The sequence below is a fragment of the Hippoglossus stenolepis genome, chromosome 10 (assembly GCF_022539355.2).
Source record: "Hippoglossus stenolepis isolate QCI-W04-F060 chromosome 10, HSTE1.2, whole genome shotgun sequence".
NCBI classification, from domain to species: domain Eukaryota; kingdom Metazoa; phylum Chordata; class Actinopteri; order Pleuronectiformes; family Pleuronectidae; genus Hippoglossus; species Hippoglossus stenolepis.
Window position 1 is genome coordinate 12724445 of NC_061492.1, and position 26948 is coordinate 12751392.

Consider the following 26948-nt stretch of genomic DNA (forward strand, 5'->3'; position numbering starts at 1 on the left):
GTTCTTTTTGATTTATTTTATTGTAAAATTTACACAAAACATAAAAAAATTAACCTTGACCAAAAAACGGTCATAGTGTATCACCACCCACCACAGACAGCAGCTCTCCATGGTGGCAGCAGAGCATTATTTATAGTCCATTCAGTCACATATTAATCCAGTAGCTGCTGTTACTCTTTGAGCTATGAGTTCATCCTTTTGAAGGGAACAGCCCGCTGAACGCATCCTGGACGGCTCGATGACACGCCAGAGCCGAGCTGTATCCTCCAGCTGTGTCCTGAGGCATGGCAGCCCGCACGTGGTTCAGATACCTGGGAACACACACACACAGCTGTGGTCAGCAACAGGAGTGAGCTATTTTGTAAATAATGTGAGTGACTGGCAGCTTGAGAGCTGCTTTAGAAAAAACCCCAAAAACTAGTTCCTGTGAGTGTAACTCGAGGGTAAGTTTATTCTTCATTAAATCCACACTTGAAGTTATTTTCTCTGGCTCTCTGAGACACTTTGTCCCTTTGATGAGATCAACGGAGACAGACGGAGTCGTACCCCAACACTGGAACACCTTGTGCCTAAAAGCCTCTCCAACATGGCTCTATTAAAGTATTATAGGTGTCTTTTATTTTTTGAGTGCTTACAGATGTATCCTGCCAAAGCCCCTTTTCAGGATCTTAAGTAAAAGCCAAGAGTCACTGTTTATTTTCACATCGGCGCACAGACAGAAAAACAGTTCAGCTGTTAATTTAGTCTCCGCTGTGATAGATGCCCCTGTACTTATGAGTGTGTTTGTTGTGATGGGGGGGTAACCTGGTTCTCCAACCACTTTAATCCTTCCTCTACAGTTATGTGCCATCAAAAAGCAATCATTGGGTTGGGGGGGGGACCTCCACACATGATCTGTCGCTCTTTCTCCCAACATCTAACTACAAAGCTAAAAAAGCAAAGTCCCCCAACGACTGAGACAACACGTAGCTTTGCCCATCGATACTGCCCCCCCCCACCCTGCAGAAATCATAGTCCTCACAGAGAGGTCTAAAGCCCTCACACGAGTCGGGCTTCATGGCCCTTGTTCCTGTGAGCCGGGGGGAAACTTCAAAGTGAAATGGGAATCAAGAGCACAGACAGTCCTCTGTGATTTCTGCGCTCATTCAAGCTGCTTTACAGAGTAACCCAACACCTGTGGGGAGGCTAAGACTGAGAGCTGAGGCATGTGTGTGTGTGTGTGTGTGCATGTGTGTGCATGTGTGAGTGTATGAGAGATGGACAGGCAGAAAAAGGTGTTGGTGAAACTGCAGCCTGAACACATCATATTTTCGCTCTCTGGTGTTTTACGACTCTTGATTTTAGTTTGCTCATTTCCTTGTAACGCAATAAAAAAAGAATGAAGTGAAACATCCTGAATTTTAAAAACTCGACTGTGACATAAACACGTAAAGTCCAACATTCATGAATATTACATACAGGAGACGACCTTGTCAAGTTACATGACGGACGGCAAAAGTGAGAAGAGGAGCGGCGAGAGATGTCAGTCAGGTCTCGCACACAAAGACCACTCATCACCCACTAGAGAAACAACACACAAGTTCAAAACAGGAGGCTCAGTGATTAATAATAACTTCATTAGGCCCAAGCTGCTGTAGCCTGTCCTTCAGAGCACTTGAGGGAGGTCTTCTCGAATGGCTTCCTGCATCAGATGAGTGCTGTCTATTGATTATATTGTACTGGGCCTTTTTAATGGTGAAAAAAGTGGGCTATTTACAGCCCGGCTAAGTCTGCTCTTCCTGCTAATCTAATCCCCAAGCTACTCATGTGGTCATTCCTTCCAAGAAAGCTGAGAGCTCTGTGTAACCTTATACCTGCCTGCCCCTAAGGAGGGAGCGAGGGAGCAAAAAAGAGAACATGAGAGAGAGCGAGGGTGAGGGAGGAAGAGGGTGAGGAGCGTGGGTGGAGGGGTGGGAAGTCGAAAAAGAGGGAGGGAGGATATGAGGTGAAATCACCTTTGGGTATCATCGCCACAAACCCTCTTCTCTTAAACCAACCCTGTCTGCCCTCTGCTCACCCCTAACACCCCAGGTTAGTTCAGTTCTGCTCCATTAACTAGGCGGAGTGTATCCGCATCTTCCTGTAAAGGCCGGCCTCTCGCATGTACGCACGCATTTACCGGCTGTGGATGTTCACGGAGCTTAAAGATGAACTCTCACTCTTTTCACATGACTGTACTTGACGGCGCTGACAAACGAAGAGGGGACTGACAACACCTGGGACGTGCAACAACAAGAAATGCATTAGAGATGTGCAGCACACTTGCTTAGAAAAACACTCTTTACACTGCTCTCAATCATAAAAACCAGAGACAGACACACACACACACACGACTCCTGAGTAACAGACGCTTCGAGCCCCTCTGACGCTACTGTTTCACTGTGTGCATTAACACTCTCCACGCCCCCCCGTCCCCCCCTCTCTCCCTTTCTCTCTGAGGACTGGACGGCCTTTTGTTCGCAGGGCCCTGAAACCCAAGCCGTTTCGGCCGGTAACATCTTTCACTCTCCAGGCCCCACTGGAGCATTAGCTGCAACTCGATATGGGTCTTTTCAAAGCCTCGTATTATTGGGTAAATATGGGTCACTTTGGACTGGCCCATTATGTCGCTCGAGGGGGGGGAGCGGGAAAAGACGAGTGCAGGTGATGAAAACGACCGAGTGAAACTATGACAATGTGCGTGTCAGACCGGTTCTCCATTCGTATGCACGCTCAGAATAGTGTTTTTTTTTGCTTTTTCTCAGATGTGGGCTACTGTAATAATCCTTTGAGTGTTTATATTCTCAAAAGCATAGCACATGAAGAAGTGCTTGCATTATTTTTCAGCCTCTACCATGTGATATTGGCCCTCGCTTTCAAAATCCATGTGCACTTGGATCAAAACTGTTGAAAGCTAACAGCATTTTTCCACTTGAGTCTGGAACCCCTAATACCTGGGCAACGTCTCCTGCTAATGCTAATAAACAGTCTGAGATTTTCCTGACGGGACAACCAAAGTATTCCCCCCTCCCGCTCCCGCTGCCTGGAAAACACCGCAGAGCCCCATCTCTAATTCAAAGTGAAAAGATAAGTGGCGAAATGTTCCGGCGGGTTCCGTGTGACTTCCAGCTGAGAATGTGTGGCTCCTTTTTGTGTTTGGAATCGGCGATGCTGCTGTGGAATGGGGGGGATGTGTTTGGCTTCTTCAGGGAAATGGGAAATAGCTGTAAGGCTGGAACTCCGGAGGGAAGAGAAGGGGGAAAAAAGTAGATATCAGATGGAGGTGCTGATTGTTTTGGGCCTCTTGTCTAGACTCCACGTGTTGGCTGGAATTGGATTAAGAGGAGCTGTGGCAGCCCGGGCCTGATGGAAAAGAGGCCTGTAATGCTGCAAAGGTTATTTGAGCGAGCAGACACTTAATCAACATGCAAACCGCAGAGCAGACGCACAAGACAATGGAGAATTCTGAATCGGTCCTAAACAAAGCTCAGTGCAGAGCTGCTGTCTGGGGTTTGGCTGCTTTCATACATGAAGACTTAACATTCATGTTCACCACTGAGCAAGTTCAAAGACGTTGAACCGGCTCCTCTAACGGGAACTTGGGGTGATGAATGAAGAAATGGGATCTTCTCAGGGAATCAATTAAGAATGATACATAAAAATCGTGGTCAAATTCCTGATGGTTGGTTTGTACCATTTCAATCTTGAATTACCTTGGTTATTTGGTTGATAACTGTGAGCCGCTAGTGCTCTGGTCATAGCTTGCAACTGCTAGCTGCCACTGTCGCCAAATTGTGCGCAATTAACTAAACTGACTCTTTTGGTGTCGCCCTTCTCTCCTTCACTCCTGTTCCAGTCACTTTGTGTTTTTATTTTATGTCATCAACACCGGACATCGGATTTGTTTACATATGGTTGTATTTGACTCTTGCTGCTGTAATTCTGCAAATTTCCCCATTGTGGGACTAATCAAGGATTCTCTTATCTTGTCTTATTGTTCTTACATACACACTTGTTTTTTTTAAATGAAAATGTAATTGATTCATTTAAGGTTAGATTCAAACCAGCATTACAGGGAAAAAAATAATCTCTAGCAAGCGAAAGCCTTTCTTCAATGTTAATGTTTAAAAAAATGTCAGTTTCATCTGTAGAATCAATTCATTTTAAAAGCCTCGAACATTTTTACTTCAAAATCTCAGCATGAACCCATGACCAGGCTTCACCTGTCCACTCTCACAGCCCCCCCACTGGTCCTGGGTCAGCATTTGTTTTTACCACAGAAAAGATCAGAGGCTTCTTGGATTCAGCTTGTCGTCGGCATGATTCATGACTCGAACACTGACTTTCAGGCAGTTGGGGAGAGAAACTTTGTATTCTGTTGAACCCACAAAATGATGTCTACAAAGAGAAATCAATACATTTTGCCCTACCTGCGATCGCTCCAAGGTCTGGAGCCTCATTAGCTATGTTTATTAAAGCGAGGGAGCTTAGACTGGTGTGTTGAGTGGACAATGAGGGCAGCTAACAAGCTTGGGGCAGTCTGTATGTGAACAGAGTTTGTGAGTCCAGTCATGAGGCGATTGCATGGCACAGTGAATGTCCGGAAGTCTTCCTTTAGCGCTCTGCTCCGGCAGCGGTTGGAAGATTCCTGGCCTGGGAAGGATGGTGGCTGAGGGGGCGGTGGAGGGGGGCACACACCTGCCAGATGATTTGTCATTATAGAGGGGTCAGCACTCAGCTGTCACCCCCTAATCACCCATCCTACCCCTTAAGTCACCCCCCCCCCCTCCCCTCCCGTTCACCCCCCAAACTCCACTCCAGTCCTCCAAAAACACCCCCTGCATTCCTCAGGCGGCTCCGGTTTCACTCTGCCCCATCTGCCCCTCCTTTCCTAAACTCTACCCTGAGAGAAAATGTACCCCTGTGAGAGAGACACACAGCACACTGAGCGCATTGTGTGGATGTGCGATGTGTGCTTATGCCGCCGTGTGTGTCTACACAATTCTCATGTGTGCGAGTACATGTTTATCTAAGGCCGGAGCTGTTTGTATCGATACGAGCGGCGAACCGACGGAGCTGAATTTTCTCTTGTGGAGAATGTGTGAATTGGTCCAGGCTGCGGCCCAGAAACGAAACCCCCCGCAGACAAGCCAAACACAGAGGACTCTCACAGGTATACTATATCTGTCAACAGCGGTCTTTCTTCACCACGGGTCAGAGGTCACACTCTTCCACTGAATGCAGCTTCCTCTGGGACATGCGAGTGTGTGTGTGAGATCCTCAGCCATTAGCCTACCCACTGTCCACCAGATTACCTCAAGTTGTGCTGCGGAGGGGGCTCAGTGTGGTTACATCATATCCTCACAAGCCCACAGACTCCTTTCTGTTATCATGTGCCTTATCATCACCCCCTGACGGGCTGAGTCTGCCTCTCTGCATCCCAAACGGGCGGAGGACGGGGAGCTGCGTATCTCTAACACTTAGTAAAGGGGACAACATGTTTAGAGTGTTAACAGAAGCTTTGGTTGACACTTGACATTAACACTTATAGAAATACATTCTCATGTTGAGCGCATGGCGACATACATGTTGCTCTCAGGACGGCAGCTTGTCGGCATCAGTGATAATGACATGAGATGTGCGCTTGTTTTTTTGTCTCTGAAAGACAGTGTTGTAGAAGTGACTATGATAAAGGTCTATTATGCGACTTGCTCCAAGTGTCACCTGTCTTGACTCATCCAAAGTGAACTTGTGTCTCAGCGCTGCACCTCTCCTCCTTAACCTGATGGGGGCAGTAGAGGCTGAGTGACTGGCTGGCTCGGCCACTGGTTTCACACCTATCCTCAGCAGCCCTGGGGCTTGGAGTGGCATCACACACCCCGCCGGCCACTTGATACAGAGAGCATCTTTCTCTCGTCTCCTGAGCTGCCACTTGATAACTCTGCCCCCCGGAGAGCTTCGAGGAAGGAGGAGTGAGTCAAACCGGACTGGAGAGGGAGGTTAATGACATGACATCAGTGTCGTCATTAACCAAATGGGGCCGTAAACAATGGAGAGACATATGCCATGCAGTGAATGCCTACTAACACAAGGCACACCCATGCATGCATACACAGCAGCAAAAGAGCTTTGACTGTTGGATATAACATTCTGGGAACAGAGCACCGATACAGGTAGGAAGAATAGAGTTTTCCCAGGAGGGGCTACCACCACAGGTATCAGTTACTGATGCACCTCGAGCCCTGGGGAGAGGCGAGGAAGATTTCAATCAGGGAGAAAGATGGGAAAAGAATAGGTAAGGGGGGGTTGGAGGAAAACAAAAAGTCAGGGAAAGGTAGAGCAGGGGGATGGTGATGATTCATACATCATAGTACCTCCTACCATGAGGTGTGCATGGCAGGTTCGCACAGCCAAGCTTCACATGACGGGAGTCTCTCCAGCTCTTAAGAGGGGAAAATGAGCCGGCTAATCCCCCTGTACATTGACAGGCCCTTTTGCCCCAGGGTGAGGAGCAGGGGAGAGGCAGTCTCAGCCTGTTGGTATTTGTGTGAAACACACACACACACACAAACTCAGTTTGTGTATACATAGTTATGAGCGCCATCAGGCTCAAAATCAAAGCAGGCAACCCAAGACAGAGTTGGGCTACTTTACAAACCTCTAAACAGATCAGTGTGTGTTAAAATAGTCAGGAGACATCACCTCACCCTTCGCTGGGTGTCGACCCCATCGCCTCTAGGCTACGACACAAATAAACCTGGAGGCGAGAGAGACCGTTATCCCCGGAGTTCCCTGTCCGCTGGCGTCTCCTTCACTGGGCCCGGTTTGGCCTCGGTTCATGTCAGGAGGAGACTGCTGGTCTCTCTGGCACAAGACCCACAGAGGAAAACAATAACACGAACAGCAGAGCTCTCTCAGATGACCAGAATACACACAAGACAAATCTACCTCCTGCTCTGTCATTCGGTAATGCTCCTCCTGCTTCCGCTCTTTGGGTTAGAAATGACTCACCCACAAGTAAAAAGCCTCTCGACAACTACAGCCCGTGCTTATTTTGACTCGTACTTCAAGAGAAGATCAATATTTGCACAGATCTATGGGAGGGAAAACAATAGTGATCTGGCCTCCACCAGCTCTGTCTGTTAATGGTCTGTTTACTGAGACAGACGGGATAATGGCCTGGGTGTGGGGCTGGAGGACAGTGGCCACGCTCCACTCTATTTCTGATCTAGTTAGTAACGAAGAAAAAGAGCGCCTACAGTACAAGAAGCTGAGTGCCAAAGCAAGGCAGCGGCTGTATGCTGTGAAGACGGCGCATCCTGTTGACAGAGACAGTTTTGCAAGTCAAATAGCTGCACTCGAGCCTCCACACCTTTATACCGCCTGCGCTCTGTTTTGGCTATGCAAATGTGAAATCTGTGAGTCCCATGGCTGCAGTGAAGCTTTCAGATCTAAGCTATGGAAACTCTTTAATGGTCAGACAAGTGCTGCATTAAAGACTATAGTTACTGGCTGTGTTGGCTGGAGTAACACAAAACACTGCCATGCGCAATGAGTGTGTAGCAGGGAAGAATGGAGGATATCAGATATCTGAGAAACCAAGTTCAGCTTCAGGTCTTGGTTATGGTGGCAACCCCGAAGTATTTAAGGGAAAGCCCTATTGTTATGCAAGAGCCAAATAAACCATTTCCCATAAATGGTGCTGTTTGGCAGCATCACAGAAAATCTTAATTGGTTTGAACAAGGCCAAAATCTGAGCCTGGAGGCATTATCTAATAGTAGTAAAAGTAGATCAAAGACTGCCGCTGTTGAGGGAGTTCATCTGAGGTCATGCTAACCGGCGCCTCAGTCTCCAGCTCATAACTTAAGCATCAAAGCTGTGTTTGTGTGTGAGAGAGAGTGTGTGTGTGAGTGCATGACTATTTGAGGCCCAGAATACGAGACCCATCTCTCTGAGGTGCCATCACTCTGCTCCCGTCACTCGGAGCACTCTGACGTTCCGGTGCTGCACCTCAGCTTCCCCACGGTCGGTGACCTCTGATCCCTTCCCCCTCGCAGGCCCATCAGGCCCATCAGATGGATATGTACCCTGCAGGGATCAGAGAACCTGGGATACATGGAAAAGCTCTTCATGGCCATTTTTTCAAGATTCCTCTGGAATGGCTTCACTCTGAGTGAAAAAGAGAAATATCATGGCTGACTTGCACTTTCATCGCAAAGTGAGAAGGGAAAGCAGGGGAAGGAAAGAATGATTTGAATGCCGTTTAAACCTCATATACTCTAATTCAGTGATGGCAGAAATTGATTCAAGAGTACTCTATGGACCATGTTTAGTGGTCCTGCTAACGACGAGAGCCAAATCCAGGGTCACTGGTAGTGCTCTTGGCCAGCTCGGGTCCAGAGCTGGAAAGATGGAGAGCTGAGAACTGGAGTTGGCCCAACCCGGCAGGGAGAGGTTAGCAGAGCCGGCTGCCAGGAACTGAGGGCTGTATGGCACCACTGACTGTTCTGGATATCTCCCTCCCACCAAAGCACTTAACATGCAGTATAAGCCAACACACAAACAAACAAACAAACAGATACACACACCATTCACATAAACACTCAGACGCCAAGGGATGCTTGGAAAGCTAAAGAACACGGGCATGAGGAGAGCATCACTCAGAGACCCATTAACCCCTGGCTCCCAACCAGAACAGTGAGCAGGCGTCCTTTAAGTACACGTTAAACATAGCTTCTCTATGTGTGTGAGCACAAGTGATTTATGTATTACTTGTGTGAGTCCATGTGTTTGTACTATGTAAATAAAAAGATTAAGTCGTTTTAAAAGACGACTTGCGGGAAGTTTCCAGGGGATGAAAACGACTGACTGTCTTCCTTATCCATAAAACAAGGTCACAGCAAACTACCTATCGCTATTTAACCCTTCAGCGAGTCTCTTTTGTCCTCTGAGGACGACTTCCTTGTGCAGAGAAGTGCATCCCCAGGAGAGGAGCTCTAGACTAAACACTCCACTCCTTCAGCTGCTCCCCTTCACCCCACCGACAAGAGACGGACGCGTGACGAGCGCTCCCAACAGAAGACCTCATTTTTTCCACCAATTATAGAAAGCAATGCAGAGTGGGGGGAGGAGGCAAAAATTTCTGAATATTATACACACTGGCATTTGGCGAAGTGCGTTGAGCAACCTCTGTCAGAGAGAGATGGGCTAATTTCAGGGCGACCTGTGCCAACACAAACAACTATTCTGGCGAGCTTTCATTGTCAGCACTTGAGGTTTGAGTCAAATTTTTCAACGCTCTGCAGGCAATGTCTCTTTCCCCAATTTTTTTCCCCCATATGATTTGTCCTGGTCCAAGATCCCAGTCAGTCTTTCATCGCCTACACACTCAAGAGCTCAGAGAGTATTGTAGAGAACAAACTCGGACCCAGATGCTCATCTACACGCACAAAAAGGGACGTTTTATTTTAGGTCATCAACATGTGTGTCTACATGAACACGTGGAAATAAACATATTCTAATTATAATGCTGGTACGACCTCATTGATGCAGTTTATCTTGAGGTAAGGAAGTTCTTCCTTTCGGGTTATGTCCGTCAGCAGGAGCAGGGTCGACAAAAGGCGGGAGTTAAATCAGCTCCTGCTTCAGTCTGTGTGTTGGAATTCATGTCGCAGTCATGTCAACATAAACATCATGTGTTTCTGATTCCTTCTCCAAAGCAGTATTTACTTCTACTTTGATTTTGTTTATTGAAGGCTTTTACTGTTCAACATAAAAGCAAAGAGCCATGGAGGGACATTTGGTGATCGAGCCGTGGTGTTACGTTCATAGTCTGCTCATAATTCTTAGGGCTCACGCATGGTTCTGGGTATGTGCCAGTCAATGAGATGGACAACAGTGTACTGCCTTTAAAGAAACCTCACACAGTCAGGGACCAATCCTATGTGGTAAATCATAAGCACCTATGCACATCAGGGGAGGAGCATTTGGTTATGAATGTGTGTGTGTATATGTGTGTGTGTGCGCGTGTGTATGTGTGTGTGTGAGAAGGGGGGAGCTGAATGGGCACTTTAGGAACATGCTGCCTTTCCTCTGCTCCAGTATTGAGGCAGCTGTCTTTAATATAAGAGCTCAGCTCAGCCCATATTTATTCAGGTACAGCTGACAGAGAGAGAGAGAGGGAGAGAAAGAGACAGCGAATGAGGCGTTGCCCCTCTTTTTCCTGGCAGCCGAGCAGCGCTCACTCCTGCGGTTTTTTTGGGGGGCAAAGGGACAAGGCGAAAAAGACACAGACACTAAGACAAAGAAGGGTGAGCTGAAAAAACAAAAAAAAGAATGTCTCCAGTCAGTCCTGTGTGGACTGGACATCCCATGCAAGAGTCCAGAGCCAGAGGCCCCGGGGCTACCATGGAGGGGGGGGTTGTATTAGCTTAACTCTAGTCTCACTTGATGGCTGTGTCCAAGATAAATGACCGGTGGTGCTGCTGTCACTGTGGGCCTTGACCAAGACAAACAGCCAAGTTTTAAAATAAGTACCTGCCCCAGCTCGGTCCTATTCACCTCATCCACGCTCGGACAAATCAGCATCTCCTCACACATTCAAGCATATTCCCTTCACAGGTCATAGGGCTGGAGGAAAGCCTAACAGCCTGCACAGGGGACTCACTTTTCACCCTCTCAACGCCGTCTGCATTCTCACTCCTCCGCACTCTCGCTTGTGAATATTTACCACATCACACATGTTCCGTTGTGGCAGAAATGCTGAGGCTGCAATAATGAGGGTGAGTGTGAGTGTGTATGACACAAAATGTACAGCAGCTTTAAGGGACACCGTCTGCGCAAGCTTGAGCGTACATGTATACATGAGCTCACATGCACAAAACCTCAAACTTAGATGAATCCCAAACTGCCAACTGTACAGAAGTGTCAGCACTACTCCTTGTTTTTTACTCTACTAGCACATTGCATCTTGGGAGTTGTGGTTTGTCTGTAGGAGGCTTGTCTGTGTCACTGCCCGCGGCCTGCACCAGTGAGCCGGGTGTTCGTGAACTGAACCTCATTTATCTCTGTGGCAGAGTCCTTCCTCTCCCGCATCGCTCCTCCTGGACCCCTGAACTGCTGACAGCCCCCACCACCAACACAACCTCTCCTCTGAGGTCCAGCATGCGGCAAAAATTGTGAGATGCGTTTCATCTGCATATTGATCAACCTGGCCAAAAGAAATAGTACCTCAGCACTTCACTGAATACATAATGTAAATAAGTGCCAGTTATTCTGCTTAAACCCTCCTGCAATCCTTTCAGCAAAACATTTCACCTGAGGTAGATGCTTCTTCAGGTAATTGGGCAAAAATCATTAGCACGGTTTATCTGAAAACAAAGTAAGTAGTGATAAACAAGATAATCCTGAACATGTTGACTTAACTTCACCTCAGCCAAATGAAGGTTACCGTCAGGGTGAAGCAGCGGTGAAAGTCACCAAATACGAATATGACCCCCCTTTGCTACTGTCACCCAATAAAAGCAGGCCGCTCTCAGTGTGTGGGCAGGTTTTAGTGCCAGCCAGCTGCAGTGCAGACGGCTGGGCGCTGGGCCGTCTGATGGATAGCTTACATTCGGTGAGGACTGGACCAATGGCGTCGTGGATTGATTGGCCCAAAGGGGCCGTCGGGGAGAGCACATCCTGTGTGTGTTAATGGACGCTCCTGCAGAGGCACTGTGGCGGCTTGTGGCAGCGTGATGGTTGTTTCTCTCTCAGTCTCCCTCTCTACCCTTCTCCCAGCCCTTCTCCCAGCCCTCCTCCCCCCTCATTTGCTTTCACTCTCCCAGTTAATCAGAGGAGAATCAAGTGAGACAAGCCAGGCTGCCCAAGCAGCAGACCAACTTTCTACCAGCTCTCTGACCTGAAACCGAAACCTTTACAATATGTCGCTATTTGGAGAACTGAAAAATCCCATGATTCAACTTTGATTACAATACTTTATTTGACCTGTTGCCCAGTTTCCTATCATTTCCCAAAAGTGAACTGAAATCAAAGCTTAAATTCATAGGAAGGCCCCATGAAAGAACTGCCTACTTTGGGAGCAATTATAATGAAAACTGAAACAGTTTTCTCTGGGTGTATTTCAAATTCATTAATTCGATTAAATTGTTAGTATAGACCTAAAGAGTGCTCACATCAGCGTGCTGCAGATCAGCTGACATTTTACCTAAACATATAGTATGTAACAAAACAAAAGGGCAGAAAAACACACTGCTAGTTTTTCCTTCCACTGTTTGTATTGGTCATTCCTGACGGCCTCATGATTATTCATAGCGATTTGCTGCGTAACGTGAATAAAACTAAAATACATGACCTCATCCCTGGACATGATTTGCATCTGGGTCGCATCAGGTAGATTTTCCTCTGCAATGGTAGTGATCATCCCATGATCCCACGCTGCTTCACAACATCATCAAACTAGGTCTTTTGTTATTGTTTTGATTGGGAGACCCTTAATGGCCAAAGTTACATATTGTATGCTTAATACCGACTAAGTTTGGAAAATCAACAACTACAACTTTAACAGAGCTATCTAATCTCATCTGGTCTGTGTCTGTTTACTCATAACATACTTGGCACAATTCTTTCCAGGAAATGTCCACAGAACTTATAAGGAAATAATGCCAATGTTATTCGTCACTCATATTGTTCTAATGCCAAGTTAGATTTCAATACAGTTTGTGTGTGGCTTGAAGGAACAAGATGTGTGCAAGATTGGGTTTAAATAAACTTGTACCCGACTCTGCCCAGCTGCTCCAGTTCAGGCACCTGGGGTCCGTAGGTTTCTACATGAAGAGGCTGGTATTGGTACAGGACTTCCTCTATCTTGGGCGCAGGCAGGAGAGACACGGTCTGACGCTGGAAGGAAAAACACAACATTCAACATGGAACAATCATCTTCATTGTCTTCTGTTTTGTATGCAGCACAACGACGGAAACTCCAGCTATGGCACAATCAGAATGACACAAACAGAAACAAAATTATTTGGAAAAGGATTCATGTCAATCAAACTGCAGCATTACCAACCACCAGTTCTCGACGGACTGGTTTGGAAATACAAGTTTTGTCTTGGTTTGATGAGACAATGACTTTGCATGTTTGCAGTGGATAATACACTGTTGGCAACTCAGCAACTATTACTGATGGAAATGTGAACGAAATGAAATGAACATTAACATCATACAGAATAACTGTGGTTGGGTTGAGGAGGAAGTGTTACCACCAATAACAAAAAGCAAGTGTACTTTGGACCAAAAATGGTTATCGGGAATTTCCATGTCGCAACCAAAAGAGAAATCAGTTGAAAATGTATAAATGTATGTGCAAGAGAAATGTCATTACTTGATCAAACTTAGATTTGGTCGGCTGTGTGCAGAGTATGTGAGGAGGAAGGGCTTGTGATCATTTGCTATTTCCATTGTCTTTAAATGAAGACACATAACATTTCACCTAAGTTTCACCGAACTGTTAAAGTTGAGATTTCAGTCAGGCTACTCCACTTCCTAACACTCTTGACCGTGGCGATAAAGTGAGAAACACAGTACTTCCTCAGGACACGGTTCGATTTGGGGCTCCGCCATCAAAAGGGGAATTTCCACACAGCGTTCAGACCACAATGTTTTCTCCAGCATTATAAGTAATGAGACTCAGAAGACGAGCCGCTCGTGAAACAAACCAAGAATTAAAAAAGATGATGTCTAAAAACAAACAGGGACTATTTCAGAGAGTACAAGGGAACTTTGAAACAAAATGGAAGATCAAAAGATAAGAGATAAAGCAAAGACAGGAGTAGGAGGGGAGAATAAACAACAGAACACTGAGTGGAGCTGATGAAAACCGAACTAAACGAGTAACATGTGCTTCAGGCTGCCTGCACTCATACACGTATTTGGCCCAACACAGGGACACACACAGGGAAATAAAGCAACCAAAGCTGGGCTGGAAGTTAGAAAAGCATCAAGTGATGCACACTGAGGTGGCAAAGGATACAGAGTATCATAGCCAAACACAACATGGTTTTAACTGTGTGAAACCAGTCAATGCACAGGATTGGTCTTTATACACTTTTAGAAAATAGGTACTAAAATGATTTTTCAGGTACTTAATTCACTTTTTTTCCTCCTGGTGTATCTTACAACATTTTTCAAAAGATGTACTTAAATCTATATATATGTACTTTCGGGAACATGAATCCTAAAATTTACAGCAGAGTCTTCAGCTCGTCTAGAATAACAAAGAAAAATGTCAAAAATTGTGTCAAGATATGAAAAACAATAAAATATACAATAAAGTATTTCCAAAATAATCACAATAGATATTAGTATAGCTATACTCAACTTCAAACACTGATTTCCCAGAATGACTTTCAGCTCCCTTAACAGAACGAGTCTGAACCTGTTGCATTTAGCAGTGGCTTATACGTGCAGGTGCAGGGAGCAGCAGGAACAGTGACCGGGGCAGAATATTAAAAGAAAGAGAGGGAGTTTTTCCACAAAGGAATAATGAAAGTTGAATATCTACTCAAAACACAGCATGTCTTCTTCCTGCACTGTTTTATGCTTATGAAGCTGCAATAAGCGGAACATTATTATTTGGAATATGTCTTGATCAAATGTATTAATCAATTCATTCACATCAAACTCCTGCTCCCTCACTGTAAAGAAGAAAAAAATTGGCAATGTTTGGTCATTTACTTAATACAAGAATAAAAAGTAACAACCAATAAATAATGGATGCAAGAACAGAAAGTATTTTAGTATGTCAGAACATTGCCCTCATCCGAACGCCAAAGTTTCTTTTGAAACAGAAAAGACTCGATGCAGAATTCACTCAACCTTTCACCCCAAGGTGCCAGTGATCCCCTTCCCCGTCCCATCCATTCATCCACTACAGGCTAATGAAACCCATACCCAGTCACTCTCCCTCTCTTTCGCACTCCTTCAGTCTCTCCATCCATCTTCTTTCAGACTTTCAGCGCTGCTAACTCCCCTACTGCACAAATCAAAGAGACGCACTGGGACGGAGGGGCGGGGGGGGGAAACAGAAGAAACAGTCTGCCATGGCAGAGAGGTAGAGAAAGAGAGCGGCAAATTGGGGAGTTGCAGATAGCTGAAGGGCAGTAAATCAAATTTTTAGGCGACACACAGAACAGAGCCAACTCTCAGACAGAGAAATTTGGGCTGCATTCCTCAGTGAGGGCACCTTGAAAACTGACAGACACACAACCGCACAAACATGCACAGCAAAAGACACACACATGCACATAAAAGGTTTTGCTCTTCTGAATATATTTACAAAAATGTGTAAATTAATAATTTGTGCCTCATCTAAACTGCTTTAAAACCAGTCAACCTATCTGACTGTCCAGTTAACGCAGAGTTGTGTCCTCCTCCACTCCACCTAATAACACTGCTGAAACCTTCAATCGTGAACTCCTCACATCCTATTAAAAGCCTGGGTGAATTGCGACATATGAATGTTGTTTTCCAAATGCTCCGGTGAAAGAAAGCAGCAGCTTGGGGGGGGGAGTGTGGACCCCCAGCCAGGCCCAGCAGAGTAGAGATGACTGAGGAACTAGGGGACACTGGAACAACACCACTGAAGGAGCCAACACAAACATCTGCTTTTAACATCACAGAGGCCCATCTTACTACCTTTAGCAAAATGATGTGTGCCCTTATGATGCTTTCAAGTTTGTGTATGGCTGGTATTTAAGGCTCTTATAATAGCCCCGTGACACCAAAATGAAACTCTCGGGGTCCATCAATCTTAATAAAACCACAGGGAAGGATGATTTAAGGAAATAACCATTGTGCCAGTGGGAGTACTCCGCTGATCTCTCTACATCTACGTCGGGCTTTGGTGGAAACATTTTAAAAGTTGCAGTGAATCGGTCACTGGTGTCGATCCTTGTATTGGTGCAGGGGACAGGTGTGCTGGCCTGGAAAACTGTTAAGCATTCTACGCCTCTTGGGTAGGGGGGTTGCATTTGGCTCATGCTATGCAGTCACATTACTCTTTCCTAACTCTGCTGTCCGCGTGAACAGTACCATCTGGGAAAGCAACAGGGTTATCCCATCTGACAGAGTGATGCGGCCGACATTCATGTGACTTTTATTGGACAGGGATCTTGTAAACGTCACGTTACTTTAAAAGGTAAGAAGGATCTGCCCTGAAGGCACAACATCAATCACGTGAAAGTCCATCAAAAACAGGAGATGGGTGGGTTTTGTTATATAGGTGTTTTTTAAATTTTTTTATAATATCATTGACAAGCCAAATTTTTTTCAGTCATTCCTTACAACTCACTTCTACACATTTTTTATGCAATATAGTTCTCTTACTGCCGAATCGTTTAGCTGCTTGATTTGCTTTCTATGCTTTTGCCATTTACCTCAGCTAAGGTTATGTTTTTGTCTGCTTTTGATCGTCTGTTAGTTAGCAGGAGAACGCAAAAAATACTTTCTTCAACGAGAGATGGGGCATTTTCCATTGATTTCTCAGACAAATTATCAGTGTGTGTTTACTTTGTCGGAGATCCAAACGAAAATCTGGATCTAGTGAATTCAAAAATGCTTTCATAAGGGGAACTTTGAGCCTTGGCAGAGGTACGTGCTCTGCTGAGAGTCATTCTAGTATTAAATTTTGTTGAAAAATTCGAAATCGTTGAGTAATTGAAATAATAGACATTGAACATTGGTCCAACATGTAGGTGGTCTTATTTAATTTTCACAATGACAGTTCTGATCAGAAGCTGGTATATAGCTCAAATCGTGTGGGTCATCACTACAAACACACACTGCACGGTCATCAGCAGTCTCCAGGCCGCCTATCGCTCCCCTGACTTTGCAGCTCAGCAGGACACATCAAGGTCGCTTACACACTAACCTCTCCACCACATCCACAGGAACACACTCCCCCAAGGGTTTGGGTAGCCCCAGTTATCTTAAGCAGGGCTCCAGAGGCAATGAGTCCCCCTTCACTAATAAGCAAAGTGATAATGAGAACAATGGAAGGGGAAACAGTGGTCAACATTGTATAGTGGATATAATTAATAAGCCTAGTTAGGGGCCACCCTGGTGCCATCACATCCTCAGCCTTCACTTCCACCTTGTGCCCTGGCACTGTCGCTGCTTCTGTGTGGATAAAGAGCTTTGGGCTACCCACTAGCCCACTGAGCACCAAGTAGCAAGTGTAAAAGCTGGTGCCTACATAGTGCCTCCCCTGTCCTTACAAGTTTAAATATAACTGCCTGACTAGTGGCAGCTGCCCCCGCGCAAAGCCCCTAAAGCTGACAACTCCTTTTTCTGCAGGGCTGGGCGAGGGCCGGCTTGCCCACTGGTGAGGGTTGTTGAGGCCAACCTAAACAGGGCCAAGCCCGGGGCAGGGGCAGAGGTGTGAATGCCCACATGTGCTGGTGCCAATCAGGGCTGATGGTTCTCTTTACCGCCTGAGCTGACCCCCCCGCCTCTCCCAAAGCTCCCGCAGCCATCAGCCTGCATGCCAACAGTCCAATAAAAAGGAAAGGCCAAAGGGCAGGGGTTATGCACTCTCTCACATAACACTAACCTTCTCTGGTTTGTGAATGCTCTACATGTCAAAATTGTCAGAGTATAAACCTGAACACAAATATCTACGATGGTTACTATGTGTCTTAAGAGTATGAAAAGGAAAAATGAAAATAACACTGAAGATTACAACAGATTGAGTGGGAGTTGCGGGGAGTATATAGCGTTAAAACTCTCTGGCAAAACAGGTTCGGCCAGTCTGCCAGAAGAAAGTAAAGCAGAGCCCGGCCTGCGCTGACGAGTCCCAAGCAGAGGTCACTGTAGAGGACAACTTAACCAACTAAAACAGACCTGAGCAAACAAGTTCACAGCAGGAGCGTGTGTGTGTAAGTATGTGTACTTGTGCTTATGTTTTCTATGGTTGTCAGATTCCACTGCCAAAATGTAGAATAGAATAAAGCCAGAGAGAACCCGGGGTTATTTCAGTCAGCTTCACATCTATGTTTAGGGATAAACTTTCCACCCACATTTGACTGAATGTGTGCATGTGTGTGTGTGTGTGTGTGAGCAGCGCTTTGTTTATGTGTGCATGCGCGTGTGTCCTCCTGCTTTCATTAGGTACCCATGCCGGCCTCGTCAGGTATGTCAGCTGCTCTGCTGCCTTTGAGGAGTGGATCGCGCCCCAGCAGTGCTTTGGAACCCAGGAACTTTCATTTAAGATGGCGCTGAAAGCTGTCCCGAGGTGAAGAGCTTCCCTGTCGGTCAACTGTTGTCAGGAATGGTACACGATAACAGCTGAGGACAATTCCACACACATACACTTGGACTGGAAAACACAATGACGTTGTAGGCATAAACAAAGCCCACATGCTAAAATACAACCAAAAACATACAAATACATATTGCTGATGCAACGCTTAAACAAGATGCAATTCACATGCAGATATCCCTCAACTGAGGTCGGTTTCAACAGAGCAGGTGCCGAGGACGATGGCTCTCGTCATCACGATTAGCACTGGGACTGGTCTTGTGTGTCAGACAACAACAAGCAACCTGTTTAAACAGCGTATCGTTGCCTCCCTCCCACACACAGAGTCTCTTTTGATATCAGCGGACCACTATTTTAAAAAGACACTTTATTCTTCAAAGGCTGTTTACTCAGACTGGGTGAGGGGAGTGTGCGTTTATGAGCGTGTGTGTGCATGTGAACCCACACACGGGTATGTGTGTGTGTGTGTCTGAGTTCAATAGAGTGCCTACAAAGTGAAGGATTAGGCGCGTGATTTCAGACAATTCCTGAGGCAAGACTGGGCCCATCCCACCCCACATCACACCTGGACCAAGACTACTTTCCCTCAGGATCGGCTAACTTCCTCATGCATCAATTTGGCTGCATGTTAACACACAACCAGAATAATAAGGATCAGGGTTAAAGTCCTGGAAAATCACCCAGGTTAAGAGTAGTGCCAGCATGGCTGAGATGTCCCCTTAAATGTTCCCAGTAAACAACGTGACACAACTAGATGCAGCGTTAGATCAGTCTTTAAATAAGGACGGGAGCCATTGGGGAAAGCTGAGGAAGACTTGGCATCCTCACGTTCAACAGCTCAAAGACAGGAAGATATGTCATGCCACCAGTGACCACTCACCTTGGCCCAAGGTGAAGCAGCTGGCTGAAGAGCTGGGGGGGCTAGCTGGTGGTGCTGGTAGGGGGGTGAGGGGTGCAGTGAGTTTCTGCTTTTGTCACTGATGAACTTGCACTTGACCAAAAACATCCAGAGGAAAAAACTAGAGGATATGAATAAGCTCCCTGGCCATTCATCACTGTCACAATAGAGTGGGTTTCTCCATAGTGCTTTACAGGAGGTTCATGGTACTGGTGCTTCTATTGATATTCTTTTTACAGTTATACAAAACTAGTGCAGTGTCTGTTCTAAACCTGCTGGTTTGGAACAGGCTCTTTGCTTTCTTTCTGAAACTGGAAAAGTGAGCTGCAGTAATTGAGACGTATCAAGCAAAGACAGACGGCTGGAATCAGTCCATAGAACCCTGAAGCCACAGCCGCTGCACAAAGAGCTGCTCAGCTGTTTATTTAAAGTTAGGTGAGGCTCAGTACGCAGAACCCCAAACTGGAGAATCAGTTGTAGTTGCCATTGTAGTGAGCATCACTTACGCTGATAAATCTCAGCCACGGCTACTAAAGAGCACTGGTTGCCAGTTTATTCAAAGTTTATTAATGGATGAATGGATCGTGTGTCCAAATTGGACCATGTTTTAGGAATTACAGGGACCAGAATCTCACAAGCTGGAGTCACAAAATATTTAGCACTCTTTTTTAATTAATTACTCAAATGGCTGAGTATTGAAACTGTTGTCAATTAATTGTATGTAGAATCTAATCACATCACTAAATAAGCTTGTTAAAGAGAAAAGTGCATATCAGCAAAACTATAATAGAATATCAAATGAATGTGAACCAGCATTAGAAATGTGTTTTTACATTCGCCTCCCCTAATTTCTACTGGAGAAAAACTGAAACCCTGCTTGGAACAAGGGACCACAACCGAGCAGATAAACGAATTCCAGCTATCAGCAGGAATCCATCGCTCTGTGCTGAAACCGCACCAAGTCAAACACAAGTCACTCTTATGGACTCCGAGATGAAGGGAAATCCAAACCCACACGTTCCCCTGACTCAAGTCTCTCAGTCCAAATGCAGCAGATGCATGGTGAGAGCTCTGCTCCACCAACAGGAGCTCAGGGACGGGAGGATGAAGAGAAATGTGAAGAAAGACGTGAGGAAAAACAGCCACAAAAGATGCCAAGAGCAACATAATCTTACTGTTTCTCTCTCCATCAGCAAGTTTAACTTCATGCTGTATATCAGGGGGGTGAGATCCAGAGAACCACATCTTCCATTTGGATCAATCCAGTATTTTTAGACTGGTTGTGGATCAGACAGTCTCAGTTTTAAAAGGTTTCACTGATTATTGCTGCATCTGATTATTTCACCAAGAACTTTCGAGAGAGAGAGACACATGAAAAAGAGCAGGATAGTCAAACAAAGAGGGCAAAAGAGAGTTTGGTTATACCTGAGTCTGTCAAAACATACAGCTTGAGCCTAGGTGAGTACTAAGCAGATATCTCTCCCACGCACCACTGAACTGTGGGAAGACAAGCATGTCTCATGAGGGTTTCCGCGGAGGGAGTGGGGGTGATGACACAGCCTATCTCATCACAGTAAAATGAAAATAAACGACTGCAAACCTGAACGACAGCCAAGAGGAAGGTCTCTCCAGACACGGTGAGCACGAAGCTGCAAGCTCAGAGTGACCGGCGCCCTGAGCCCGCATGCTCTCTCTGTAGGTCACAGCGCTCGCTCAGAGGAGATGTGATGACATGATTGAAAAGGTGAAGAAGCACCAGACACAGACCAACGCAGTTCTTTTGAAGGTCTGGGCTGTTAACACTGCTCTATTGCCAACAAGCTCTTCACATAAAGTTAAAATTAGTACAGGACAAAAAAATAAATAAAGAATCACCCAATGACCTTAACGGTTCAAAACACAACTTCCCTCCAGTGAATAGAAGTACACCGCCACGTGACCTTGACCCGCATGAGCTCATTGTAAATATAGCAGCCATTTGTTATTTATGGGCTGGATGGCTTCTTCAAGGGGAAGGTGTGTTTCACTGAGCTCACTCAGCGTTTACCTGAAACAGCAACGCTCAGTCTCTTTTCAGAGAAGTTACAAAATTCATTAAATAGTCTGTCCTTCTCGTTCATTTAAATGGACATTTCCATGGGTCAGAAAAAGTGAACTCTGAATTTCTTCCTCTCAATCGTTGCAATTAATAAATCTTTTTATTATTACAATTATTATTATATTACTGCCCACCATGACTAAAGATTCAAACGTTGTGGGCGATGTAGTAGCAGTAACAGTTAAGGTGAATACTGGATGATCACATTGTCCATGTTTCATGTCCCGCCTGGGGGACCTTTGTTGCTTCATAGCCCTAAAAAGAGCTGACATGCCAAAAATGTTGCACTCACCATATGGATTCCCGTTGAAAATAGATTTGTAGGTTTGACCGTCTGTTTCTGATGCTCTATCTGGGTCTCCAGCTGGGCAGCGCGGACCTTGTGTTGGGCAAGCAAGATGGTGGCAGGAAGTTGAGACTTCTCCTGGAGAAACAAAATGGGATTTATGAGAACAATATTCTAGATTAGATGTTCTAAAACTGGAGGTTGCACAGAGCCACAGCAGTGGGCCATGAATGATCAGGGAAAAATATTGAAACCAAGTTGAATGAATATGATATGTGTAGGTAAAATAAGCAAATAGAGTTTGTTGTTGCCATCGTGTTAAACTTCATATCACTAAAGTCGTTTTCAGACATGAAAATTTTGTCTGGACAGTTTCTCGAGTTTGCCTGTCACGTGTGAAGAACACAGCACAAGACTGAGGTCAGCTACGTTCACAACCACAGGAAAATGTCTGGAATATAAAGGCGAGGGGTATCGCCTGAGAAGAGCAAGCAGGAGGAGGATAGGTACAAATCCCACTGCAAAAAAAAATGGATTTTTGTTTTAAGCAACATTGGTGCTTTTCACCAAAAGCTCTTGTATCTCAGCCTCTTCTATCTGTATGGCATCTCTTTTTCATCCACAGATATTTGTATTCTTTTTGTTTTGGGTCTTTTTTATGTGTTACTAACACGCCCACCCGCACACTGCGACTTTCCAGGGCTTTTTCTGCTGTATATTTTTGGGATATTTTACTAGGGGGCTGGTGGGAAATGCCCCCCGAAGATTTTCGGAGCAACTCACTTTGACATTTGCATTCTAACATACAGCCCCTCGGGAAAGTTTCAGGAAAATGTTTGGAGTTCATCGCTCTTCTGAAAGCAGCTTCAATTCAACTTGGATCTTTAAATAGTTCATATTCTGAAGAAGGTGCAGCCTAAAAAAGTTTGAGAACCACTAGAGGCTTTTGTTACATGCAACAAAGTGCTTTATCGGGATCTTTTTAGCTCATGTACATGTGTCGCTCTTTTTCTCATGTAACCGTCATATGTTGATCTGAAAACACACACAGCCCCATCCCCCATCCTTGACATGTCCATCTAACAGGATAACTGATGCTTTCAGGCTAGCTGCCACATTATTGATGCAAGCCATATTAACAAAACTGTGGCACTGCAGGGGACGCTGCTTCAAGTGCACTGCGCCGCCTTCACCTCCATTAAATGCAAGGTCGGACATTTCAGTTCCTCCAGTGGAGTGTTGCCAAGCCAAGAGATCTAAGAACACAAGCTTGGACACGTTGTTCACTGAAGAGGTAGGACATTTTTGATAGGGTGGACAGCAATGGGAGGACAGTCTAAAGGTGTCTTAGTATTTAACAATAAACCAAAAGCTTTTTAATGGCTAACACTAATATGTTCTGCTTTAACTGCAAAAAATTACTTCATCTACTTTTGTGAGTTACACTTATATGAAGAAACACTTCACATGCTTTATTTGACTTTGGTTAACATGCGACTCACTTCACAAAGATCTTGAGGAAAAAAATTAATTAATTCAAGAAAAAAAATATGCCTGCCAAAAAACATGTAAATTCAGTGTTTACATTGGATTACAGAAATAATTGTGTGTGTATTTTATTGATTAGTTTGCCACTGCTCCAGGAAATAGCAACAAAGAAATCTAAATATATGTGTTGGCATATGGTTGTGTGCTCATGTGAGAACAGCGAGCTTTCAGGCCACAGGGACGTACAGATGTCAGAGCTCAGGAGAGTTCCCCCAGGGGGTGAGAGCTGAGCTCATCTGGCTACAGTCAACAGGCCCTGTGCCTTAAACAAACAAATACACAGCTTAGCCTGCTATCTATGATGGTCCTTCAGCAGTCCGCTCTGCAGGAACAATCACTTCCAAAGCCTGCAGCTCAACACAATGGAGCCAAAAGGCTTTGGAATCACAGAATGAGAACAATGCAGCCTGCAGCACAATGACTGGTAATAAGCTCTTAATGATCTCACAGCCATGAACCCTCAGGCTGAGGGTGTGTGCGCGCTTACGTGTGTCAGGCATCTGTCATAATGTGACTTGCACTTTGCTTGTCTTTTGGCATCACAAGACTCATCATTCTGTGGACATATGTACATGAAACCTGCATGCTTCTCACCAGTTCATCCAGCAGAGCCTGCTTGTTCTTCCTCTTGGCATGCAGCTGCCTCTGCTCCTCCTGCAGCACATCCAGTCTCCGCTGGCTGTTGCCCTGCTGCTCTAGCAAAAGCAGCTCCTCCAGCTCCTCCTGCTCTCGTGTCTGAAGAGGAAACAGGTTTGCAAGAGGAAGAGCATGTTGCTGATGCGTGTCTGACTTAATGGTTGAATCCTTACGAGCTCCAAAGACTGCACATGACCCTACAGTCTGATCTCTAAGAAAACCCTTCTCATATTAATTTTAGCATCACATTATAGTCATCACTTGAGTCTTTATCCATGTGTGAGAAAATACACTCGGTACTTACAAGTGAGGCCTTATTCTTCTGGATGAGATCTCTGTTCTCCCTCTGGTACTGCTCCATCTTTAGCTTGGTGTTCTCCACATCAAGGTTGTTTGTCAGGTTATACACTACACAGTTGAGACAGAAGTCCCCGTTAACCTCTCCAAGAGAAACTTTAATGTCCATCATCAAGACCCAAGGAGTTCCAAAGCTTACAAATATATCCAACAGAAAATCTAAGAATGTTTAAAATGATGTTCAAGACAGGTAGAATTTTGCCTTCAATGGAAAGATAATTCTCTAAACTTTAGTGAAACAGATCTGCTGTGATGCAATACGGGGAAATGTAAGGACAAATGTGTGCATCAGAGCTGGTCAACTTTGAGTGAACACATATGTTATCTTCACACATAAACTCCAGATAATGTCCAGGCCTTTCACATATGAAGAACACAGCAGGAGACTATTCAGGTCAGACGCGTTCACAACAACCGGAACATTTCCAACCGGCATTGGCATTTATCACCAAAAGCTCTTGAATCTCATTGTCTTTCCAAGTTGACATCTTCGTCAGTGTCATTGACAAGATTTAGGTGAAAGGGATCGAAGACAGAGGTCTGTCATCTGAGCCAGGTCTGCTGGAGAGAGTCCTGGAGCTGAAGGACACGCACTGTTCTCCTTAACTCCTAGCCTTTCTGTTTGATTCTTATGTTAATTCAACGAATTGTTGTTTTCTTTACCCTAGAATCGGCCCTTTATATTTAAATACTTTATATTTACATCAGGAGTGGACACTCTCTATGGAGGCTGCCATGGTTTTTACAGTAATGCAAACTGGACAAATAAACACCTTCTAAGTTTTTATGACAACTGAAGGCTACCATTAGATTTCATGTTTGGAAGGGGAGGGTGAGGTATTCAGCTGCAACATGCAAGTTCACCACTAGATGTCACTAAATTTTACACACTGAACCTTTAAAAACATCATGAACATACCCACTCGCTTGCTGTGAATTTTCCAGACATTTTCCAGACAACTCAGGGACAGGCAGGGATAGTTCCAGAAATTGTCAGGAGCAACTGAATAGGACATATGCATTCTCAGATACAGTCCCTCTAATAATTTCAGGGAAATGTCCGGACCTGCACGTCTGAAAGCAGTTATACTGTCACTGTTGAAAATCCTTGCACCAAATATATGACCTTGACCACAGGAGCTGGTTTTACGACGGTTAAGGAGTAAAATCTATCAACATATTGTAGGAAGTGGACGCAGACTTAAAGATCATATTTACACGAGTGGCTCTCTTCCTGACCTTTTCTGTCCCACTTGAACTTTAGACTTTGCATTGGGGTGACATCACATGAATAAAAAAACCTGCTTTTCTGAGCTCTGGGAAAGTTCTGGACAAATTAAATCCTTGCGGTTTCATGGTAGAGTACAAAGTTTAACAGCGGACCTTATACTGTGTTTTTTAATGGCATCCCAACGGGCCATACATTTTTGTTGTTACAGCAGCACCGTTGGCCACTGGGACAAATTGGAAGCAGGGCTGACTGGCCACACTATATACAACTTTCGTAAAACGTCCAAGCAAAATGTCCATGGTGGTTTGCTAGTCAAGTGTTAGCGTTGGCAGAGCTACTCCCTGATCCATGCCCCTGGCAGACATGAACGGCTGTAAAACATCACCCTTTGCAGCCAGAGTCAGGGAAAGATCATTACATTAGAGAGCATCCCTTTATACCCTCTGTTTCAGCACGAGGTTTCCAATCAGGGCCCCTACCTATGTCCTCCACCTTCTCCAGGTAGTCATTATACTCTCTCAGGCCGGAGAAGTCAAACTCTCTCTTGTTGAATCTGCAGAGGAGAAACAGAACTCATGATACAAACAGTAATACTTGATGAAAGCAAATATGCACTGACATTAATAGCTTCCATTAAATCAACCATTTTATAATACCATGTCTGCATACTGCCTAATAGGCACACATTAGATGTCAATTAAGGGGCTATTAAAGAACAGATGAGAGAGAGAGAGAGGGTGGGGAGGGGCTGCGAAGTAAAAACCTGGCAGGGAAAGAGCTTTCCCGTTTGAGCCCCCCCATGGGGAGAGTCTTTGTCTACAAAACAAACAGTGTAATGAGAAAGACAAAGGTGGCTTAAGGAGTGGGCGGGGGCACGAGATGACACATAAACACACAGAGCCGCACCCCTCACCCTCCGGGTCCCCCTCGAACTCACATCTTCAGCACCTTCTTGCGGATCTCCACCTCCTTATCTACAGTGGGGTCTTCGAAGAGCTGCACGCGGAAGTTGTTCTTCCTCAGGGGCGTGTCACACTGCACGCAGTTGCCCGAGCCGCGCACAAACAGCACTCGCTCTCCCACATGCCTGACAGTCAGGCTGTGTGAATAAACAATTTTCCTAACAATAAACAAGTCAATGTATTTTTTTTTTTTTTAATGGCTGTAAGTTATCATCAGACTCAGTGGGTGATAATGGGGCATATGAATATTTCCTCTGAGTGCTCGAAGTCGGCTGGGCTTATGACTGGAATGTCGTTCAGGCTGCTTCCCACTCTCAGACAAGAGGAAATTACTCTGACACCCCATCAGCGCAGTGTCTGTCTGCCCTGGAAAAACATTTGCTTTATTGTTATTTCAACAGACCTCAGTCATTCTGCCACGTTGCATAATGTGATAAAATGCAGCTCAGTAATTTCACAGTGTAGCCTATCATTAGAAGAATGGACCTTCTTACACATTTCTGGAAAAGGCAAAAGATGGACAAATGCAGTATTGTATGTATTCATTACTTCATTGGCAAGTTTAAGTATTTTAAACTGAACTTTTATTTGTAT

At 45.2% G+C, this 26948-nt stretch overlaps 1 protein-coding gene across 1 annotated transcript; it reads right to left on the minus strand.

Moving 5' to 3' along the window:
• Nucleotide 1: 1 nt before the first annotated feature.
• Nucleotides 2–26478, minus strand: mnat1 (MNAT1 component of CDK activating kinase; the record flags this gene model as incomplete). The annotated part of the gene is made up of 7 exons (XM_047341707.1): nt 2–311; nt 12798–12919; nt 21627–21758; nt 23763–23903; nt 24109–24212; nt 25872–25945; nt 26330–26478. Coding segments are annotated over 7 exons (843 nt in total), but the record flags the coding sequence as incomplete, so codon positions are not given.
• Nucleotides 26479–26948: the final 470 nt, after the last annotated feature.